The sequence below is a fragment of the Penicillium paradoxum genome (genome assembly GCF_028828445.1).
Source record: "Penicillium paradoxum strain IBT 22861 chromosome Unknown utg000003l_segment0_segment0, whole genome shotgun sequence".
Classification (NCBI taxonomy): Eukaryota; Fungi; Ascomycota; class Eurotiomycetes; order Eurotiales; family Aspergillaceae; genus Penicillium; species Penicillium paradoxum.
The window spans coordinates 4304741-4326053 of NW_026643181.1; the positions used below are offsets into that span (position 1 = coordinate 4304741).

The following is a 21313-nucleotide window of genomic DNA, read 5'->3' on the forward strand; positions in this document are numbered from 1 at the left end:
ACAAAAAAGCATGCAGACATTACCAGATGTCCGGGGGATATATCGGCGTGATCGTGGAGTACAAGAACTCCTTAAAGCAAAGAACCAAAACGCAAACGCCGAATGATGTAAGGTGATACTCCTGATCTCATTAAGTCCACTAACCCTCTCCACAGACATTTCATCATTGCGTTACAACAGGATAAACACACAAGTCAGACAAAGTTTTGGTTCATCATCACTGCCACTGCTGCTTTTGATCCGGATCCAAGATGGGAGAGTGAACGGGAACTTGAGCATGCTGCTGCTGATATGGCTGAGCAGGCTGTTCACTGACATCCTGCGAGAAACCTGCCTTTCCTTGTTGGAAGTGCTGTTGGTACTGCTGACTCTGATACTGCTGGTCTAGACCTTGGCTATAGGCGAGCTCCTGCCCGCGACCATCATTATCAACAAAGCCGAAGCCTGCACCGTGCCCGTAGGCACCGGAGCTGTACATCTGCTGCTCGGCCCAGGCTTGTTGCCGCTGCTGCGGGCTGATGGGGGAGCCATCGCTCCAGCCACCATATAGATGGCTTGAATGGCGGTTTCGACGGACCTTCTTGCGTCGGTGGCGGATGAAGAAGAAACAGCATACTGTGAGTGCTGAGACAATAACAAGGAATCCTACAATTGGCACGGCAATCACCACGCCTAGATTCAGGTTTGAGGATTTTGGCTTCGATGTTTCGAGTGAAAGACTTGATGGGAGAAGAGATTGGCTGAAAATTCTTGTTGGGGCTATTTTGAAGGTGTGGCCCGTTACTGTCTTGAAGTGGCAGTTGTACCGGATGGATTCGAGGACTAGAATTGGGATAAAAGGTCAGTTGGTATTTCTTTTTTTGACCATTTGAATTGCGATTTGCTGATCTCCATGAAGATACAGAATTGGGGCTCCAGGCATACGTACAGTTTGCCATGTAGACCTGAGTGGTTGTCATGTTGTAGCAGAACTCGCAGGCATCAACCACATTATCTGCAAATGACGGAGTCCTACACCATGAGTCCAGATTGGACGTGTCTGGCTCATCGATATTGGTTTTGACCGCTAAGCGCACGCCTTCGCATGTGACTGGACATGGCGACGAGACATGCGAGATCGAATCCGGATATCCGAAGACACAGGTCGAAAAAGCGTAGCGCAGATTATCTGATTCAATCAATTAGATCCGAGCGGGAAATTGAAAACCTGTGATTTTCTGAAAGGTGGTACAACATACAGAGTCCCCAGTTGACGTCAGAGTCTCCAGTGTTTGGATCGTGGAAATCGCTCTCCAACTGACAGGAGACGCATTTTTGGAAATCCTTGCCTACGGATGTTTCATTGTACGAATGGTCCACACATTCGATCTCGGAGGATGTCGTGTTGGCTGTTGTACCGCAGACATCTGCACATGGCGAGCCCGGCGCGGTTCTCAATCCAAAAACCAGTGGAGCTGGGCTACTCAGCAAAATCGCAGCCAGGAAGAAAGCCAGCATCCTGAAGGACCTTGCACCGCTATCGCTCAGCCTGAGCATGATGCGATGTGGACAAAGAGTCCTGACAGCTTCTGTTCTTACTCCGTACAGCGACCGCCAAGGGAGTGGGGGGGTGAGAGTAGGCAGAGTGCCGGACAGAGCGATCTCACGTTCGCATGAGAGACGGGAGATGGTGAATCAGGATCTCGTGGGATTCTGTTCGGGGGCGGGAAAGCTTCTTTTTTTCATTGCCAGCAGCTCCGAGGCTGCTCTGTATGGATGTGACGACCAGGTGGAGTAATTGAGTCGACGGGCCCTCGCAGAACAGGGAGACGCTGCACCAACAATGCACCTGCAGAGCTACTAATGCTTGGGAGAAGAAACATGAACCATGCACCGGTCGAATCAAGCTACCGCTCTCACTCCCAGTGTTGGTCCTCGGCGCTTAGAGAACTCCGCCTACAGGCTGGTTGTTGATTGCACACTGACTAGATTGTTGAAGACGGCTGGTGGGGATAGGGTGATCGCCCCGTCGATTTGCCCCCAGTGAACATGTCGGAGGGCTGATCGGTGTGATGGTGTCTGACGCTTGATTGGTGATCAGCGGCTGTGACTGTGATACAGTCTGCATGATATGCACGGACCGGCTTATGCCCCCTCATTTGAGTCGAGCGAGATCCTGGACTTGATTGAGATAGGTATCATCACCCCTGGGGATTGGAAACAAAAAAAAAGCTGAGGTCTAAGAGTCTGCCAAGCAAGCACCCCTCGTGTTAGGGCCGGGAGAAGGCGGACATTGCGGACTATCGACGTTTTGAAGTAAAAGATCTTCTAGTACCCTCGTATAGATGTAAAAGCGCTTGACATTCTCTTCAATGTATAGGAAAATAACTGAATTGCAGACAAAAACCGCCGAATGCAAAAATTAATCTTAAATAAAAGAGAAGTCCAACGGGCAACTGCAGGGATTCCCAACTGGACTGCTTGGCTTGGGAGATCAGCCACAAAAGGGAAAATTCAACAAATAGAACCACTACAATATGAAGAGCTCCTAGAATTGAACATTGTACTCGGTATGCTCAAGATATATCAACCATAAAGCTCATCATACGACGGTACCATCTCATGTCGAGGCGTAGACTCGGGTTCCCGTTGGTTTGTACGGGAGGGATATCTCTTCTCAGGGAAGGGGGGCTGCTTCGGTGTATGATATCCAAACTGAGGAGTAGAAGGGGGCATTGATGGAGCAGAGACAGAGGAGGCCGCGGTAAAGCTTGTTCGTCTCGAACTGGTGCCACCAGAGACAGACACTGTGGGCTCTGTCGTACAACTTTGAACGCTGCAACGGCGCATGCGCGAGGTCACCGAGAGTGGTGGGGACTTGGCGGGGACATCAAAATCTTCGGCATTTTCGCGTGGTGTGTGTGACATATCGCCCATGCCGAAGTCGCGGGGGCTCAGATCAACTCGTGGGCCCAAGGTATCGCGTTCTTCTTCTTCGTCGCAAGTGTCATCAGAAGAACATTCGTCGGTGATGATCGAACTTGAGGGTCGCCGATTTGCTCCTCGTCGAAGATCTCCGATTCCAATGCCTTTGGTTGGCGCGGTAAAGCTATTCCTCCTCTCCCCCACGCGACGTCGAATGTTTTGGTCGAAATATCCCGTGGGGAAGGATTGAGGGGGGCTTGCTTGGTGTTCTCGACTGCCTGTGCTGTGGGATCGCCTGCTCGAGGTGCTAGGGCTTGACTGCCGTAATGCGACAGCCGGGGTATATTGTGGAGGTGACTCAGATTGACTGTTTGCTCTTGCTGGGGTAGTGGCGACGCACCCGGAGGTTTGATTCCACTGATTCCAGGATCCTTGTGTGGGATAGGTGATGGTCACATCACCCCAGCGAGAGTGCAGCTCTGTAGAGACTCTGCGCTTTCGTTTGAACTTCTTCATGAAGGTTGCCATGGCCTTCAATAGATTTCTCATCGGAACTGGAGACGTGACGCGTTCGGGGTTCAAATGTACAAAGGGGAGGACAAATCACTCCCTAATACGTTTCTCATCTCAGAGCCGGCCTAACTCCCCACAGAGAGCACGAAGTCTCTGTTGAGGGTGATAAGTCAATCACAAAGCCTGCAAGTGAACAAAGAAAGGCAGAGAGAAGGTGTCAAGGGCAGACAGATCGCCCGCTTATGTTGAAGTTATATCAAAACGACAGGTCCATGAAGGGCGCACTAGTCACCCACTGCATATCCGCTTGTTTGACCGAGAAGAGGGAAGATCTTCCGAACAAATTGCTTGACAGATCGGTGTTGGGAGGCAAATCACCCAGCGAGCGATTAGAGACCCGGGACAGAGTCCGATGGTCTGGGTCAACCCCTCTGCTGGTGGCCCCCGGGGCGGGATTCAGGGAATCCAGACGGTGTTTCCCGTGAGAAAAAAAAAAAAAAAAAAAAAAAAACACAACAGCGCTTCGTGAAAAGCACCAACGGGTAGACTGCAGACGCAACCGTCGACCGGCTCAGGAATCCAGACGGGTCGCTCTCAACGAGAAGCTCCCATAGTGCGTGCGTAGAAGGTGCATGTGGGAGGGGTAGACGAAATGGATTTGGAATTCCTGACCCCTGTTCATTTCCAGCTGTTAGATACTAACCTATGAACTGCGGCGCAGTCAACTTGCGTTAATGGAGTTGACGCGGGTCAGCCATGGGTTGTACATAGTGTGTCTCAATGCACCCTCGTCGTTCGTCATCTTGGCGTGGCGGTTGTCTCGAGATCTACACTTATAATGACCAAGCCGTTATAAAATGGATCGTTGGACGCTGCGTTGGCCATTATGACTGGCAGGTTTATCGTAATTTCAGGGGTCCCGATGCAACGACGTGATAGATGCAGGGTTAGGAGCTCCTACCTGACTCGTTTTTTGTCGAGACAAAAAGTCACGGAAAAGCGAATATAGAAAAAGAAAAAAAAAGTCAATATGAGGCAAAGCGACAGGGATCAAAAGAGGGGGTATCCCCCTCTCGCGAGAGGAGAAAAGCCCGGTTTCACTGTGATGCAGCACCTCAACCCCTGCAACGGAGTGGAGTTGAAGGATCAATCTTCCCATTGTGCGCAAAATCAGGAGTGATCCCAAGCTCTGAAAACAAAGAATTTGTTGGAAAAGTCCAGGGTTGTTGACTGGGTCTGGTGCGAGGCGTTGAGGTACCCCATCCCGAAGCTTGGATAGGCGCTGGAGCAATCAAAAGGGTAATATCGGGATGATCATGAACTGAGACTTAATCAAGAACAAAGTACACAGAATGGAGCACGGAGTTGGTGAAGGTGGACCGGGTGATTGTCCGGGAAAAAGAGATCGAGTCGATCGGACAAGAGTTAATTCCGACTGACGTACGGAGTATACCTACGCCATGCACTGTAGGAGCCAGGTATTTTGGATAGTTCGAGCACATAACTCCATTGGGAAAAGGTGCTAGTCTGGGAAATTGGAGCTAAGCGGCATTTTGGCGAAAATATTAAAAAAAGAGCAAATGAGAAAAGATCCCAGTCCAACTTTCCCCGAAAAAAAGAAAGACAAAACGCCATCGTGATAGTCATAAAAACAAGCCCAAGCCACCATCACAAAATCAACGGAAATTGGTGATCAGCCGCGACAGAACGGGTTTAGGTTGTCTTGGTGCCTGAGCCGAAGGCGTTGGCTCCGATGCACTCCTTTCTCTAGTCTCCCTGTGCTGCCTGGCGCTATGTTGCGGTGGAGGGGGCATAGCCGTCTGTCGCCGTGGTCTAGATGCAACTGGCAGTGCGATTGGAGGACCGTGGTCGACCATTGACGGCTGGGGGTTTGCTAGTCTGGCATCACTGTAGTGCACTGCACTGAGGCGGGAAGAAGGAGGGTGTGGATTGGCAGGGTTGGTGGGGTGGGCATAGGGGAAGGCGTTAATGTCCAAGGAGGTTGGCCGGACAGGCTGATATCGTGATGGGTCATATGTTGGCAGTGTGGGGTATGCCGGGGGTTGTTCGCACGAGGTGCGACCGAGATGTTGCTGGTATTGATACTGATTCTGGGCCTGGCGAGAGTAGTCCGGAGCAAAGGAGGACAATGGCCGGGGTTGGGAGTGGAGCCCTCTGGGTGTGCCGAGCTCATCGGTTTTATAGGCTGGTGGTGGCTCGAGAGGAGAAAAGTCCTCAGTTTGGTGTGCGTTCCTTCGTCTGGCCCGTTCTTTGCGGGAAAAGAGGTATAGTAGGCCAGCCACTAGTCTGTTAGTCTGGCATTGGCAATTGCGGCTCAGGTTTCATACTTGCTAAGAAGATGAGACTGCCGGCTATAGCACCAATGACAATGACGGGCGTACGAGAAGAGGAGTTCTTGTCAGAGCGATTGGCCAGCGACGAACTATTTGACATAGCCCAACATGTACTGATTCAATGGCGATATGAGGGCCAGGCGAGAAATCAAAGCACCCGAGGTATGGAGTATAGATGTCCAAAGTAAACAAAGAATAGAAAGTCAACCCAGCATTGAACTCCTCATGGAACTCGTATCACAAACTCGAACAGGAGGTCTCTAAATTGGAGCTTCGACCCTGATGCTAAGAACAATCCATGCCATGAAACTGCGAGGATATAGATATATAAGACGCTGAAACAGATCAACGAAGCTTAGTCGCATCCTGACACACGGTCCCTGTTTCAGAGATATTTTGAGCGACTCGGGAAAAAAATAAAGATAGTATCAATTAGCTATAGATAGATTCACCCATAAACGAGTCAATTAGCAAGCATTAGCTCGATTATCCTGCATCTCCGAGCTAATCGGGCGGGCCAGACGATTGCAAATGCGCCTTAATTTCTAAATTAAAACCTGTTGTCTCTGCGATCAAATCACATTGGGGCGTTAATCGTCACCAACAGTGTTGTTGTTGATTCATTGGCTCGGTGGAAGCGCCCCGCCATCAGCGAATAATATTCTCCGTTCCAACATCGGCGTGCGGAGTACGGAGTATCCAGAGCACGTATAAATGAAAAGAGGATCATCACTTGTTGGTTCGGAATGATGATAACGTCGATGGATATGCGTTGTCAAGTATCGGGGTATGATTCTTCAATTTGTCGACTCGGTGCAGGTGGTTTGACGAGTCTCCTGCTAGAAACGGATCTGCTGGCAGTTAGGGCTTCGACGCCCGCATGGACATCCGGCCAATCTGACCCCATGCAGATATCTACTTCAATGTTCTAAACTCTGATCGTCACAATAACAGAATAAATAGTGTTGGGAAATATCACACATTCTATAGGGCCATTGCCTTCATTTCTTCTGATATGATCTGCAAAATCCTTAGTCTCTCTACTCCGCATACGCCCGATAAACAGCCAGGCCCTTGTCAGTGGCCAAGTCGAGCGCAACCCCCTGGCCAACAAAGAATACATATCCCTCCTTCAGCTCGACGGCCTGGTCACCAGGAATGTTCATACGACCAGATCCCTTGGTGACAATCATCAAACTCGGTCCTAGAATGGCCTTATGCGTCTCCTTCTCTCCGGCGCCAAGGGTGGTGCATAACACCGAGAATTCACTGATGGGGGGCGCATAGACATCAGTCTTACCGTGCATGCCCTTGTCGCTCTTTTTGCGCGGGAGCAATGCATCCTGTGAATTATGTGGCACGAAGCTCAGAGCCTCTCCGAACAACTCCACGCTATCACGATCAGCGGCCGGACAGAACCCGGTGTTGATGACGTTGTCAGACCGCGCCATGCACTCCACAATATCGCCTTCCAGGTATGCATGGATGCTATCTGCTGGCACGAAGACTGAGTCACCGGGCCCCAGCGTCATGAAGTTCATCAACAGTGCGGCGACGAGGTTTCCATTGTCGCCTTGGCCGTATTGTTTTGCCAGACGGCCGAGCAGGGTGGGGATGTAGGAGTGAGCACCAAATTGGGACTCCGGGATGCTCTGTAGATCCTTGACTGTCTGTTCGACTTCTTTTGGTGATGCGCTCAGCAAAGCCTTGCATACTTGGCGTAGGGTTTCATCATTCCATTGTCCTGGCTTAGGGCTGAATTTTGACAGATGGTTTAACTCAAATAGAGCCTGGATGTCTTTTAGGGGCTTCCAGCCTGCGAAGAGCTCGAATTTCGAAAGCGCGATTGCAATCTCTGGCTTGTGCATTGTGTCGCCGTATTTCTTTGGGTCTTCTTTGTGCAGCTGCTCGGCAAGCTTGAGGTCTGGATGGATTTGTAGTGGTAATGCTTTCTCAAAAGAGAGAATCTACATCCAACTCGGTTAGCTATTTGCCAAATCCCATCAGATGTTTGATTTTGTACTTGCCTTGGGCAGAAATGGGATCTCTGGACCCCAACGATCATGCACGGACTTGCCCACTAGCTGGGGGTTCTTTTTCAGATATTCCCCCAGATGTTCACCAGTGGAAAGCAGATATGAAGGGTTCGACGGGTATGTACCCATCCACATCTTTTCGAAGTTAGCATTGGTGCACCCATAGGGTCACTGATCCTCAGAAACTTACTTCAGAATAATGTTTGGAGTCGTCAATCGGCGCATTATTTGGGGTTTTAGACCATAGTTGAGCGACAACCGAGTCTTTTCCTTTCTTTCCCCAATCGTCATTCTATCAGTCCAAGTTAATTAGTATTAATGCAATTCAGTCCCAAGCTTGAATAGACTGACCTTGACACCACACCGGAGTTGAACTACCGCGGCTGCCATCGTCTAAATTAATATCCAAAGAGCAATTTCTATACCGTATGTTTAGTGACGGAAGTTCATTTATTCAACTCACATATAAATCCTTGGATTAGCTCGGTGCCCCAGATCTCTATTCCCTGGGGCGACCGACGTTGATATGCCGTCATTGTGATATCTTCCAAACTTGTCGCCCCAGGCATGAAAATACCTGGCAGCGCCTCGGCCAGACCACCCGTAGACCAATTGGAATGGCAACGAGAAGTTTCTTGTCTCCTGAGGGGCTTCAGGAAAACCCCTGATTCAGACTGGCGTATTTGCCAATGTTATGAGTTGCATACTCCGGCAATGACGTAGCTCGTATTTGGCGATCATACGCTTAAGGCCGTTCAGCCAAACTCTAAACAACATCACTTTGATATTCAAGTTACTGGTGAAGGATGATTTACTCAGATAAACAAGCAAATAGGATGGGTTCATTCTGAGGTATTGCTAGAAGGGTGACGACCACCAAAAACGCCTCGCCAACGCCACGCAATGGTTCAGTAAAAAAAAAAATAAGCAATAAAACCAGATCGTCAAACCCGTAACCTCACAGATCTATCACTCATAGAGTTCATCAGGATCAGGGACCATGGCCATGGTCATCGGCCTTGAAAGAGAAGCCCTCCGACGGTCAGCCGCGACAAAAGGCGACGTCCTCCGCCTAGGCGGCAAACCAAAATTCCGTCGCGAACTGGAGCTATCCGAGCTATCACCCATGCTCGAGTAAACACTCTGACGATCGTCTTCATGGCATGTACTAACTCGAACAGCTGAAGTTCGATAATCGCGATCGCGACCGCGATCAATAGATTCAGGCAACGAGTCCCGCGAGTGAGAAGTGCGGGGCGAGTGGACGGACTGGCTACGCGGGGTCTCCGGGCCCAAATCCTCGGGGTACCGCCCATCAGTGGGGATGTACTTGAAGCGATTATGGGGGTTGGTTGAATTTTCCACTACTTCGGAGGTGTAGTCTTGTTGAATTGGTCTGTATGCGAATTCAGTTCGCTTTTGCTCGGAGCGCCGGGCTTCTCTCTCTGCCTGCGACTCGCCCCGCAGATGTTTGGGGCGCGACGCTAGGCGCACCGAGAGCCGACCCGGTCGCAATCCTCCGAGGGATAATGAGCTGCGTCGCGAGGCTGTCGATGCCTCGCTGCAGACGCTTCTGGCGTCCTCGTCGGGGTCGTCTTCCTTCACTGGGCGTGGGGTTCGGTCCTGTGGGGAGCAGTCGGGTACATAGCCTGGCCCGTATGAGGATCTCCCCTTGACGGGTCGATGGGGGTTGTCGTATTGGTTCCATGAGCCGTCTGTTGGCACGGAGATGGCAACATCGCCCCATCGAGCATGGAGAGGCTTTGGAGAGTCTGACTTGCGGAAGAGGGAAAGAGGTCCGTTGACAATTCCCGCCATGATGTCTATGGGGAGGAGAGTGTGTGATATCGACTCGGACTTCTCTGAGCTCTCCCTCTTATAGGAGCCAAAGGTAACATCCGTCTGGTGGGGGGAGGAGAAGAATGATCGAGCGGGGGAAGACAGGCCAGGGTTGATATTAAATGGTACGTTTCAACGAGAGCAAACAAACAGCCGATGACGACGACTGGACGTTAGGTCCGGACGCCGATAGAGGGATCAACAAGATTTTTTGGCAACCCTTCACGGATGCAAATCTCCCGTTCTCTGCAATGATACAGAAACCAACAGTCGGAAAGACTGCGGATTGGATGGTGGCTAGGATCACGACGAACAAGGGTTTCGAGGGGCAATGGAGGGGTCACACGCCAACGAATTGAAATACCCTTGCAAAGAGGCCGTCAAGCTGGAAATATGAACAGCAAAATGAAAAACAATAAGAGCAAGCAGAACAAATACGACTTCGCCGGGGACTTCGATCAAGTCGACCTCTTCGAAAGAGAAAAACGACCCATCTCATCTCCGCGGAAGGCGTCCGGATATAAAGCTTGGTTTTTGGAACCGCCGGGCCACTTTCGTTCGATGTCAACAGTGCATTGTCCTGGAGTTCTCATTGTACGGAGGAGCTGTACCTTGTTAACTCCATCAGCCAATAGGGGTGGTCAGTTACCGCTGAGAGGTGATGCAGATGTGCGGAGATCTGCAGTCTGCGCTCGAGACGGTCATATCTCCCTTAATTAGCTTGCATATCGGCCGCTTTGGGTCTTAAAATAGAAGTCAATTAGCTGCCATTTGCAGTCTTAACTTCCGGAGTACAAGGGTACATGGTGCATATCCATTAGTGAATCTAGAACTTATTCTGATTTCCAGCTGAGATGTTATTCAAACATTGCATGGGACAAGGTCTTTGCATGTTGCTAAGTACGATTCCCATATTGTCAGAGAATAGATTGTTCCCAATGGCCATTTTCCTAATGACCATTATATCATAATGAACTCCCCTAAGGCTACCTACTTATATGCCATCTGTTTGCAGTTGGGGCACGGAGGAGTCAAATCTCGAGACTCCGTGCTGCATGAACAGAGTGAATGTAACCCACCATCGGCAAATGCAGCTAATTAATGATATTTTTAGAAAGGTTAATCCGAGCTAGTATAAGCTGGTATAAGCTAATGCGGGGACGCGACATCTCCAGAGCTATCTACAACATAGAACGATTGTAATCCGCACACTAGCACACAAGTACAAGCGTGTCGCCGAAAATACACCGTCAAGTCTAGTGCGCTTGTCTAACGAGAGGAACTTGCAAGGTTTGAAACAAAGCTGTCAAGGAACTCGAAAGCCTTTTGGGAAAATGCCTCAGGGTATCATCTGGCCATCATCAATTGATGCTTACTGCTTTCGGCTATCTACTGAATTCTACTGGTATAGTGGACTGATGGCAATCGCGATGACTCCGCATTCACAGTTCCCTGAGTCAAACTTGTTGTACATGAGATGGCTGTAGACACAAGTTCTATTGAATTGGAGTCATGCGCTCGACCGATGGGGACACCAAGTCTTAGTCCGTAAGTGTTAAGATTGTGGTGATGCCTTCACTTTGAGGGTGCCTTCACTTTGAGGGGGCCTCTGCTGTTGGCTAAGGCAATACCCGCAGCTCAGTAAGATCCTGATCTGTGTCCAGGTGGTCTTTCAATCTGTGCTAAGCAAGAACTAGTAGGACTCTACCCTGTGATCTGCGCTTGGCGCTGCCCTGGGCTTACAAATTCTCAGTAACTCTACGGTGACGCCATTCGGGAAAGAAGCTCATCTACATGCACACGGAATCACTAACGCTTGAGTATGATTTGAGAGAACTGATATCCCGGAAACGAAAAAAGGCAGAACGAAAAAAGGCAGAACGCAAGAAAGCAAGAAATCAAGAAAGCAGGAAAGCAGGAAAGCAAGAAAGTAGGAAAGCAGGAAAGCAAGGATACACGAAAGTCACTCCTCCCCGTTTCTCTCATTGACTCTGTCCTCGCTTTGTGTAGACCATGCTATTGCCTCACCATTTACCTAATCCTCGTCCATTTTGGTGGCGGGGGCCTCTTCAGCTTTGTCGGCAGGGGCCTCTTCAGCCATGTCGACAGGGTTGGTAGAGGTGCTCTGCGCCAGGTCGTTCTTGGCAGCCAGGTACTTCTCGACTTCCTTCATGAAACGAGACATACGCATGCGGGTGGCCTCATGACGCTCATCAAGTTCCTTGGCGATGACCTTATAATCGAACTATAGTCAATCGAATGTCAGCCGAGACTCAGCAAGGCGACAAGCATAGATCAAGTGGGAGTGTACTAACAGTCGCACCGCCGTACTTGATGGCATGGTAAAGATAGATCTCAGTTCTGGTGAATGTCTTTGCGGTCACCTTGGCCGGAGACTTCTTGACTCCGTCGACGGTCGACTTCTTGGTCTTGGTAGGAGTAACCATGATGAAGTTGATAGATAGTGAGGTATTATGGCGATGAAATAGAGATGGAAGATGGATGCTGCCTTGAAATGGGATGATGGAACGGAGAAAAGAGAGGAACGAGACGAGAGAGGAACGGAACGGATGGTCGACGCTGCAGGTGAGAGGCTTCGAGCAAACGATGTCGGTCGAGCCATCACAAAGCAATCGTTCTCGCCGTCTTCATTCGACTAGGCACGTGAGGCATATCTCCGCTGAATTGCCAGGCTCCCACACCAGTCTCCCATCGTCGTGAACAAATGTGACAATTCCTGACCGAAAAGAGCATTGACGGCCTCACGTCTACCTATCATCCAAGGATCCTTCCTCATCAGACAAAGACTGAACGATAGACCTGCAGAATCTATGCAGCTCTAAGTCTATACTGACTAGCATTCTTTCACTAAGCCAGCCCTATCCGGATTGGGTACTTATATGGCTGCATACATGTATCGAATTATTTATCAGTATCATCATCACCATCACCATCACCGTCACCATCACCATCACCGTCACCGTCACCGTCACCATCACCATCACCGCCATGATCCCCGCGATGATCCCCGTCATGCCCATCATGGTCATCATGGCCACTGTCATGGTCACCGTCATCATCACCACCATCATTAGGGGATTGATATACACATCCCCCTTACCTGAACGACCTTGTAGTCAAATGTCGTGTCGGTCTCCTCCAAATCGAGCCATCATTTGCGACCATAGCGGGGGATCTGCTCCATCGTCATGTGTCTACAGACTCTCAAGTTTTGTAAGGCCAAAGCGACCCAGTCAACTGTTTTTATCGGCGTGGCCTGGGTATCCCTGTCTACATCAGCAGCGGATTATCCGATACAGTTGCTTCTCATGGTGTACATCAAAATATGACTCTGCGGGCATGGTGTGATTTGCTCTTTTGATCCTGTTCAGAATACACATGTTGGCCCTGCTGGAATCTTCTTGATTGTGTCCTTGATCAAAGAACCGAGGACGCAGCGTAGACAGCGCGAGGAGCCATCTGCCGGCCCATCTTTCCCAATTGTTAGGGGCCCTGTCGATATTTCAAAGACAGCGCAGGAAGAAAACGAATTCAATATCCCAGGAACAAAGGTTTCTTGCTATATAAAGCCGTCCTCGGCCTGATATTTGGGCATCGATGGCGAGAGACATCCATGGTGACTCGAAGGGCGTACATTCTACTGTGTTTATTTGATGCGACAAGCATACGATAGAATCGATTTATCAAAGTTCAAGATTAAGTTGCATCTTGCTAGCTAGGTCTCGGCGAATATTCAACCCTGGTGTTTCAAAACGGATAGACGGTTTTGACGGGTGAAAGTGCAAGAAATGAAAAAGACGAGTCAGTAGGTCAACTGCAGGCCCCAGATGGACATCATGCAAGGTCAAATGTGGAAGACGTGCCATCTGATATGGCTTTGGCAGCAAAGAATGCGGCAAATGATTAGTCAGAGGTATCTTCCATCTTCACAACCTCATCGCGGTCCTCGTGCTCCTCGTGCTCCTCGTGTTCGTCGTGTTCACCGGGTGAACCGGTCACATCGGGCTCGGCCGAGGCAGGTCGCTGGGTGACAGTGGCCTCTCCCCTTTTCTTAGGGCTGGGCTTCACATCCTCCGGGTAGTAAGTCTTCTTCAGCCGATGGTATCGGGTTTGACAAGTCACTTTGTGGATGCCGAGCACGTTGGCTGCAGTCTCATAGTCAAACTGGACCTATGCAGTGAGATTTGATTAGTATGATCAAGGATTTAGGATTGGCAGCGTCAGCATATAGATGACTTACTGGCTGCTTTGCAGTATGAATCAGAGCCATGAGGTATTGCTCAGTGGATGGGCGACCATTGTTTGGCTGAGGGTTCTTGTCAACCTTGGCCTTCGCCGAAGCGCTAGCCTTGGCTTTCGCCTTTCTCTCAGTTGGAGCCATTACGAGATTTGATGAAGCTCTTGGATGGTGGCTGTGAGTCGTGCAGTAGAGGAAAAGAGTTGGATTGGGGCTCTGATGGTACTTGTGGAGAGAAGAAGAAAACAAGTGAAGAATCGAATCGAGGAACAAATAAACAGAAGGTGCTCAGAAGCAAAGTGAGCTACTTAAGCTAGATCTGTTGAGTTTGTTACGCGGAAGATCAATGCGGAAGGATGTAATCTCCTGTCGCCAAAGATGCATACTTGACCAAAAAGGGAATTTTCTCCTAATCAGTTAGATTTTCAGAAATTGAACTACGCAGATTACTTGCGCTTACTACAGTACAATCTCTACAAAGAATGAGCATGTTTAATGCTAGGGTGTTGAACTGCGAGAAACATTCACATAGAAAAGCCGTTGAATCACCACGCCATCGATCCTCTATATTCCTGCAAGCCTTAGAACGTGTGTTGGCTGATCAACGTTCGTCATTTTCCCCAAAGGTAAGTTGCAAGCGCTATGTTAAACATGAAGAACAAATAACCAGGATCTCTGACTATATTGTGGAAGCTATTGCAGCAGCGTGCATGTAGCTGAACAACGCAAGAGTATGCCCTTGAAATCCCGAACGTAGTCTGCCCCCCTCCAAAGAGTCAAACAATTAATCTCGCCCGTGAGTGCACTGTGCATTTTAAAGCTTTCAGTTCCTGAAAACTGCTGGATCAGCTGGATCAGCTGGATTTAGATATACCCTGCTGTGGCGTTATCTCTTCAATAACATGAGATCATTTGCGCGACTGCAATTCAGTGATAAAAACATAAATGCAAACAACCCACTACAACCGCTCTTATCACCCATTCTGTGTGATTAATTGCACGTCTTGATGGCCGTTATTCCTTGACTCACGGGGTAGAAGACCCGATACAGGATCCTGACCCCGGTTCTGCCCATTGCTCAGGTTCTCAACGAAAGATTCATCCTAGGAGACACCACAACCCTTGTTTTACATGACCATTGTTGATAGCAACGATCATCGGAAATTTTCCATTAAACACGCTGTGGATTTCCTGGTTGCTGCATAGCAAATGTATACGCAGTCCAATGATATAATTGGGGGCGAGATCAAACTTGATTCACAGACGAAGGCACCACGATTGATTCAGACACTTTGTGGTCCTGTTCCATCAGCTTTGTCTCATTTTGAGGATGCCAGCATTCAACTAAATTCCTAGGGATTTTCCATTTACTGACCTCCAACCCATAATGGAGACCGGAGTATCTCACACGATCCCCAAAGGAGGTACAATCATGACAGCTGAGGTGATATATGTCGAGTCCGGTCTAGATACGAACACACAGGTATCCCGATGAAACCATGTTTTATAAAACCCTTAAACAGGCTTCCCATGTCGCCAAAGACGACGCGACAGACCCGGAGAACACGCAATGGACGTCTATCCTTGAGAACGGGAACTGTACCCAAATATGAGAGGCCCAAAGATCTACCTCTAAAAGAAACCACCAAGATACTGATATGCCAAATGAGTGTGTGCATTCCAATCTGGAAAGATATATTCAAATTCACAAACAAAGGAGCCTGCGTATAATTCATAAATAGTAAAAATCGTTCCGCAGACTCGTGATTAACAAACGAAAGACATGTCCAAAATATCTATACCAGTACCCCCATATATCCTGTATAATATACAGTACTGGGCACTTGAGTATCTCAATCCCAATAAGTCAAACCTCCGTCTCCACTGTAATGTATGTAAGCGTGGGCGTCTATCCCGCATGCAACACCAGTACATGCATCACATGGATGCAGTCTTGCAAGATGGTACCCGACGCAGTGAATCAGAGATCCGTTCTATCTCTCGCTCGGTATCTAATAAGCGGGGAGAGGGAAGAAGGGGGGGAGGAGTGCCGGATGGGGTGGGGGATCCAGTGGGGGATCCAGTGGGGGTAGGGAAGCCGCTGGGGATGGGGAAGCTAGTGGGGAGCCCATGGCGCTTCACGAAGCCGCTGGGGGTACTGCTGGGGGTGCTGGTTGGAGTCGGGAACCCGCTAGAAGGGGAGACAGTTGGGGTCGGGAACCCGCTGGGGATGGGGCCTTCGGGAACACCATGGGGAGGAGGGCCATAGGGAGGAGGACCATGGAAAGGAGGACCCTGAGGCGGGGTCCCGTGGGGGAAGTGGCGTTTGCCGAAAGGCAGGCCGGTGGGTGAGGGGAATCCAGTAGGGAGGCCGGAGCAGGAAGGCGTGGGGAAGCCAGACGGGAAGCTAGTAGGGAACCCGGAGGGGATGGAGAAAGGCAGGTCGAAGGCCTGGCGCTTCTCAAAGCCGCTGGGGGTGCTGGTTGGTGTCGGGAATCCCGAAGGAGAGCCACTGGGAGTTGGGAAACCACTCGGAAGCTCGCTGGGAGGGCCTGGGGGAGGGGGGCCCGGGGGAGGAGGACCCTGGGGCAAGGCAAGGGCACAGCCCATCAAGCCCATAACGGCGAGACCAGTATATTTCATTTTGACTGGTTCAGATTTATTGGACAATAATTCAAATGCAAATGCAAATGAGTGGAGATATATGGGTGATATATCACAGGTAGAATTGATGCGTCAAAAGCAAAAGGATATCATGGAGAACCAAGGACGTCTTTATAAAGCTGCCAGTTTATCAGGCTTTTTGATCGGCAAGCTTGGTCATAGTTAGATGTGGATGCCGTGATCGGGCCAAATTCAATATTGTAATGTCCCTAGAGACTAGACGTGCTGAATGGTTGGAATGACTGGACCACCATGCTTCGAATGTTGGGTGTGGGTTCGACGATCTTGACCTGAGGGAGTAGCTTAGGGTCGTCAGGGACTAGACACAAGGAACGGGCAAAAGCACAAGGCCTGGGGCTGAGGTATTTTCCCGAGACGCTTTTGCTGGCCAGCCAACGCGCGAGAAAAAAGTAAAAAGTGGCTCTCAATTCGTCCAACGGGGCAGGTATCGGCGGGTCGGTTAGGCTGCAGACGCCACAGCCAGGTACCAAAGAATAGTACGACGATCATCTTCCTTCTATAGGATAGGATCCTTGGATGATAGCCGTGAGGGTCTGACCGTATCAATCCTTTTCCCACGAGCTGTTCATACCTGCCTGATATAGATTTTTCTCCAGGGTTGCACCAGGGCTGTCGGTTCTGAAGTCCGGACTCCGGTCAGCTTTATCGTTAACCGCTGAGTCGTGCGTGATTAGGGTGCATATCGCCATCAGCCCCTTTTTCGAAGATATACACAATAACCCTCTTGTTCCTAGCCCCAGCGGGAGTTATCTGTCTCAGAGGTGCAGTTAATTTGTCTCACATGTATTGTGTTCGCCACACCACGTCTATCAAGAAGGCTGAGACACATCCTGTGTCAGAGTGTCCACGGAAACAAGTGGACTTGCGGTAGTGGGAAAGGTTGGCAGAGCTACGGAGTACTGATTGATAAGTAGGGGCCAGTAATCCCCGACCGATCGGCGAGGTGGAATCTCTGGCTCCATTGTTTTCTGAGTTGGAACGTCAGAGATCGGCGTGATAGGCTACTGAAGACGCAAGAATGGTCTTATGTTGAAAATATTGAGCGATGATAGTCGTCTCCGAAGCTGTGGCACAGTCGAGAATATTCCCTGCTCCTGAGGAAGTCTGCAAAACATCGAGATCTAAGCCCCAGCCTTGAATATTAGAATTCAGACTTCGATCTCGCATATCATACTCATCCTGGAGTCGTCGTCAGCCCTGGGGAGAAAAGGGGCGCCTCTTGGCCCATAGTGGATCCCCGTGACATAGGATCGACGTTGGACTCTACAACGTTCCTTTGAAGACTCGCGCGCACGGAAAAGACGGCATAAAATCCGGACCTGTTTCGTGTTGAAGGACAAGATTCTGGAATCAATGCCCGAGACATCAGTACCCGATAATTTACCGGCCTACCGTCGTTCTTTGCCTGTTGTTGAAGCTTGCGGGTGGGTTCCTGATGTTGATTTGCTGGACCCCCCGCTAGCTTCTTCCGAGTTGGCTGCAGGCCAAGGCTGCCAAGCATCTGTTTATGCCCAGGTGGCTTTTCAAGCTCAGTGGCATGCCCTCAGGATTATACTTAAAACTGCCTTCAGATTAGCGGGAACTATCAATTTATATTCAACTTGAAACAACAACTGATCAGCTCGAAAAATGGTCTAAATCCATTGCGTCTAGGGTGTATAACATCTCCCTGCTGTATATGTGCAAAAGTCCACCATGTGCAAGTCGTGAATAACGAACTTGATGCGAGTATGAGAGAAGCGAGACCCGCGAATCGAGTGCATTCGATAGGCGAAGAGCCAAAAGCCGAAATCCACTGCAGAATGTCCAAGGGGGGAGTCTAGTACGGAGTACAGGGACAATCTATCGCATAGACAAAGCCCCCTGTCTGAATGCCGACAATCTGTAGACAAACTAGGAAAATATAACTGATCATGGGAAATGCTGAAGTTCATGCCACAGTTCGCAGAATGGCAGCTCCGACAAGAACAAGGATCGCGCCCACGCCGGGACCATGCGGGTCAAGATTAAATTGATTTGGTGGGTGGGTGACCCTGTATGTTTCAAAGAGATAGGGAATTAGATGTGCGACTCCCAAAAAGGCAAACAAGTCTCGATAAGCCCTTATACAGCGTATTTGTCAATGCCGCTGTTTGCGCGTGGTGGTGTCAGGCGAACCCGGATAGACCGTCGGCGTTGGGGTCATGCTGAGCAAATGACGGGACGACGGTGGTACGGTCATTGAGAACTCACGAGCCGAAGACGCACGAGCCTTCTTCGGGGAGCTGCGACGTGCCGTAACAGAGGAATCGTTGAAAGTTGGGCCAGAAGAGAATGAGGATCGACGGGAGCGGACGGGGCTACGGGGTCCGTGGCTCACGGGTGCTCCGCCAAATGCAGGTAAGTCTGAGGATGTTCGATGACCTGCAAGTTTGGGACGAAGAGTGTATAGCCGTTCAATCTCCTCATCGCTACTTGATCCAATATCGAATATTGGTCCGTTCCTAATAGATACTGAGGATGTGCGACGGTGAGATCTTGTTTGGGTCGACACGGGTTTTGACTCGTTTGGGGACGGGTTCTCTAGGGAGACAGTGCTTCGTGCCTTTCGCAGTTCCCGAGCTGCTTGATGTCGCCCTTTCCCACTCGATTGTCTCTTTTCCAGCTCGGGACTGTGGGATCCTCTTCGCCTGTTGCGATAACGTCCCCTTCCGCTGCTGTCTGCTGAGTCAATCGAGTAACGACTAAAGTTCGGCATACGTAGGTCAACTTGGCTCGGACTGAAGGCCACTCGGGCTCGCATATTTTGAATGGCGCTATCGAGTGCCAGCTCAATGGCGCAGTGGTTTCGAATTCGGCTGAGTCTCGGCCATGTCGCACGCTCGCCGCTTAAACATGATGAAAGCATAAACTCCGTTGTCGGATTCTCCAGGAGCCGCGGAAAGTTGGAAGAAATGAGTTCCGGATATATGTTGATGTCTCCATGATATTTCTGGTTCACAATTGACGCAAACTTGGTCATTGACGTCGGGAAGACTCCAAGATCCGAGAGTATATTCATACGATGCAAAACTTCATCTTTCGCCAGGTGTGTCATCGTGTTCATCCACCTAGGAATCAAGGATGGGCCATAGTCTGAGTCGCCCTGCGGTCCTGTTTCCTTTGGAAGAAATGGGACCACATGAGGGTTCACCTGAGAGACAATGAAATGATTCACGTTGAACATCTCTGATAAGCGTGTCATTGGCAAATCACCATCGACTGAGCCATCAATATACTGTTTGTGGAGGTCATTCCATGGGACCGGTTCGCCTGTCAAGGGATCTTTGGCCATCAACGTGTATGGCCTGAAGACAAAGGGGACAGAGCATGATACAGCCCTTGGTAATGTTAGGAATGATATGAAAACGCGAAGATGGGAAAGAGGGACTCACACAGCAGACCAAATCAAGACATTAGGCGCCGAGATATAGTTCAGCAACCTTGGAAGCTCATACATACCGGCGCTTGACACACAAATGTTTAAAATTCTGCGAGTGCGGTTATAGGCTTCCTGAAAGGTCATATCTCCGAGCCAGGCCCTGATCGTATTCGCCAAGTGGTTTATGTCATAAAACGATCCAAACTTTAAGAATCGAGTCATCTTCTGCAAAACGTTCTCTTCTTGACCCTTCCCGTTGAATACGGCAAAATCACCATGAACGTAGGTCTCCAAAAGTTCCGGCAACTCTTCATCTGTACGCGTGCAGAAGACCGCGCACACAATACTGCCAGCAGAGGCTCCAGAGATGATCCGAGGAATCATATTCGCCTCATAAAGAGCCTTGAGGACACCAATATGAGTCATTCCAAAAGTGGCACCGCCGGAGAAGAGAAGCGCACTACGGCCAAATGCCTGTCGAGCCGCCAACAGCTGGTCCAGAATGTACTTCAGCTCCAGCCCATCGCAGCGACCATGCACCGACAGATCCACCAGGGTATTGATGGTGTCCAATGCGGTCGTAATATATCTATCGATCAAGTCCTTGGTCCCAATATGCGAATGGCGATAAAGGGAGGCATTACTCATGTGTGCCAGGTCCCGACTCAGCGCCGTGCGCACCAAAAACAGCATGCGACTTACATCGCAGCTGATCCGAGCCTCTTCCAGCTGTCGCAAGCGATCTTGTACCAACTGAGGGTCATATTCGGAGCACTCAAACGTCTGCTTCCAGACGTTGTTGCCTTCTAGTTCATCTAGTTCATTGGCGCAATTTCGCCATTCCTCGTACGACACAGCCTATACCGAAATATTAGATAGGGTTGCTCTGCAGATGCAATCTCCCGTCTCAAGTGCACCGCATGTACTCACATTCTTTATCCGTAGATACAGGACCTGTTTGCGATCCTCGGTATCCGCCTTTTGTTTGCGCTGCTCCTTGGAAAGGCCGTCGCGGTAGGTGTGAAGAGTATCACCGGCCCAATTCCACGAGTCTTTCACGAGGGTCGAGACGGCAGGGATGGAGATTGCTTTGCGCAGGGACCGTGGGGGTGATTGTGATGAAACGTGTTCTGCAGAGGGTTTGCGCCCATGGCACTGGACTATTGTGGGGTCGCCCAACACCGACATAGCAGGCCTGTGCATCAGGGGAGCAAGCCATGCAGCCTTCTAAGATGCAACAAAGTCTGATGAAATGTATACAAATAAAGAGGGAATAGGTTAATGTTGTAAAAGAAGAAGTTCAAGTTTGGCGGTAAGGAAGACA

The 21313-nt window shown here is 49.8% G+C and overlaps 10 protein-coding genes across 10 annotated transcripts; all 10 read right to left on the reverse strand.

Annotated features, from left to right (window-relative positions):
• Positions 1-217: 217 nt before the first annotated feature.
• Positions 218-1536, reverse strand: N7457_003455 (uncharacterized protein; the record flags this gene model as incomplete). The annotated part of the gene is made up of 3 exons (XM_057174500.1): positions 218-822; positions 929-1168; positions 1239-1536. 3 exons carry the CDS (start codon positions 1534-1536, stop codon positions 218-220), a joined length of 1143 nt encoding a protein of 380 aa, XP_057034651.1.
• Positions 1537-2565: 1029 nt separating this feature from the next.
• Positions 2566-3432, reverse strand: N7457_003456 (uncharacterized protein; the record flags this gene model as incomplete). Its single annotated transcript, XM_057174501.1, has 1 exon — positions 2566-3432. One exon carries the CDS (start codon positions 3430-3432, stop codon positions 2566-2568), a length of 867 nt encoding a protein of 288 aa, XP_057034652.1.
• Positions 3433-5093: 1661 nt separating this feature from the next.
• On the reverse strand, positions 5094-5871 carry N7457_003457 (uncharacterized protein; the record flags this gene model as incomplete). Its single annotated transcript, XM_057174502.1, has 2 exons — positions 5094-5719; positions 5766-5871. 2 exons carry the CDS (start codon positions 5869-5871, stop codon positions 5094-5096), a joined length of 732 nt encoding a protein of 243 aa, XP_057034653.1.
• Positions 5872-6811: 940 nt separating this feature from the next.
• N7457_003458 (uncharacterized protein) lies at positions 6812-8197 on the reverse strand (the record flags this gene model as incomplete). Its single annotated transcript, XM_057174503.1, has 4 exons — positions 6812-7738; positions 7799-7942; positions 7998-8099; positions 8159-8197. 4 exons carry the CDS (start codon positions 8195-8197, stop codon positions 6812-6814), a joined length of 1212 nt encoding a protein of 403 aa, XP_057034654.1.
• Positions 8198-8776: 579 nt separating this feature from the next.
• On the reverse strand, positions 8777-9625 carry N7457_003459 (uncharacterized protein; the record flags this gene model as incomplete). Its single annotated transcript, XM_057174504.1, has 1 exon — positions 8777-9625. One exon carries the CDS (start codon positions 9623-9625, stop codon positions 8777-8779), a length of 849 nt encoding a protein of 282 aa, XP_057034655.1.
• A 2056-nt stretch (positions 9626-11681) lies between these two features.
• On the reverse strand, positions 11682-12093 carry N7457_003460 (uncharacterized protein; the record flags this gene model as incomplete). The annotated part of the gene is made up of 2 exons (XM_057174505.1): positions 11682-11891; positions 11962-12093. 2 exons carry the CDS (start codon positions 12091-12093, stop codon positions 11682-11684), a joined length of 342 nt encoding a protein of 113 aa, XP_057034656.1.
• Positions 12094-12568: 475 nt separating this feature from the next.
• N7457_003461 (uncharacterized protein) lies at positions 12569-12832 on the reverse strand (the record flags this gene model as incomplete). Its single annotated transcript, XM_057174506.1, has 2 exons — positions 12569-12704; positions 12768-12832. The coding sequence occupies 2 exons, from the start codon at positions 12830-12832 to the stop codon at positions 12569-12571; spliced, it is 201 nt and encodes a 66-aa protein (XP_057034657.1).
• A 738-nt stretch (positions 12833-13570) lies between these two features.
• N7457_003462 (uncharacterized protein) lies at positions 13571-14048 on the reverse strand (the record flags this gene model as incomplete). The annotated part of the gene is made up of 2 exons (XM_057174507.1): positions 13571-13837; positions 13908-14048. 2 exons carry the CDS (start codon positions 14046-14048, stop codon positions 13571-13573), a joined length of 408 nt encoding a protein of 135 aa, XP_057034658.1.
• A 1794-nt stretch (positions 14049-15842) lies between these two features.
• Positions 15843-16547, reverse strand: N7457_003463 (uncharacterized protein; the record flags this gene model as incomplete). The annotated part of the gene is made up of 1 exon (XM_057174508.1): positions 15843-16547. One exon carries the CDS (start codon positions 16545-16547, stop codon positions 15843-15845), a length of 705 nt encoding a protein of 234 aa, XP_057034659.1.
• A 2161-nt stretch (positions 16548-18708) lies between these two features.
• N7457_003464 (putative Patatin family phospholipase) lies at positions 18709-21177 on the reverse strand (the record flags this gene model as incomplete). The annotated part of the gene is made up of 3 exons (XM_057174509.1): positions 18709-19948; positions 20003-20847; positions 20920-21177. The coding sequence occupies 3 exons, from the start codon at positions 21175-21177 to the stop codon at positions 18709-18711; spliced, it is 2343 nt and encodes a 780-aa protein (XP_057034660.1).
• Between the last annotated feature and the right edge of the window lie 136 nt (positions 21178-21313).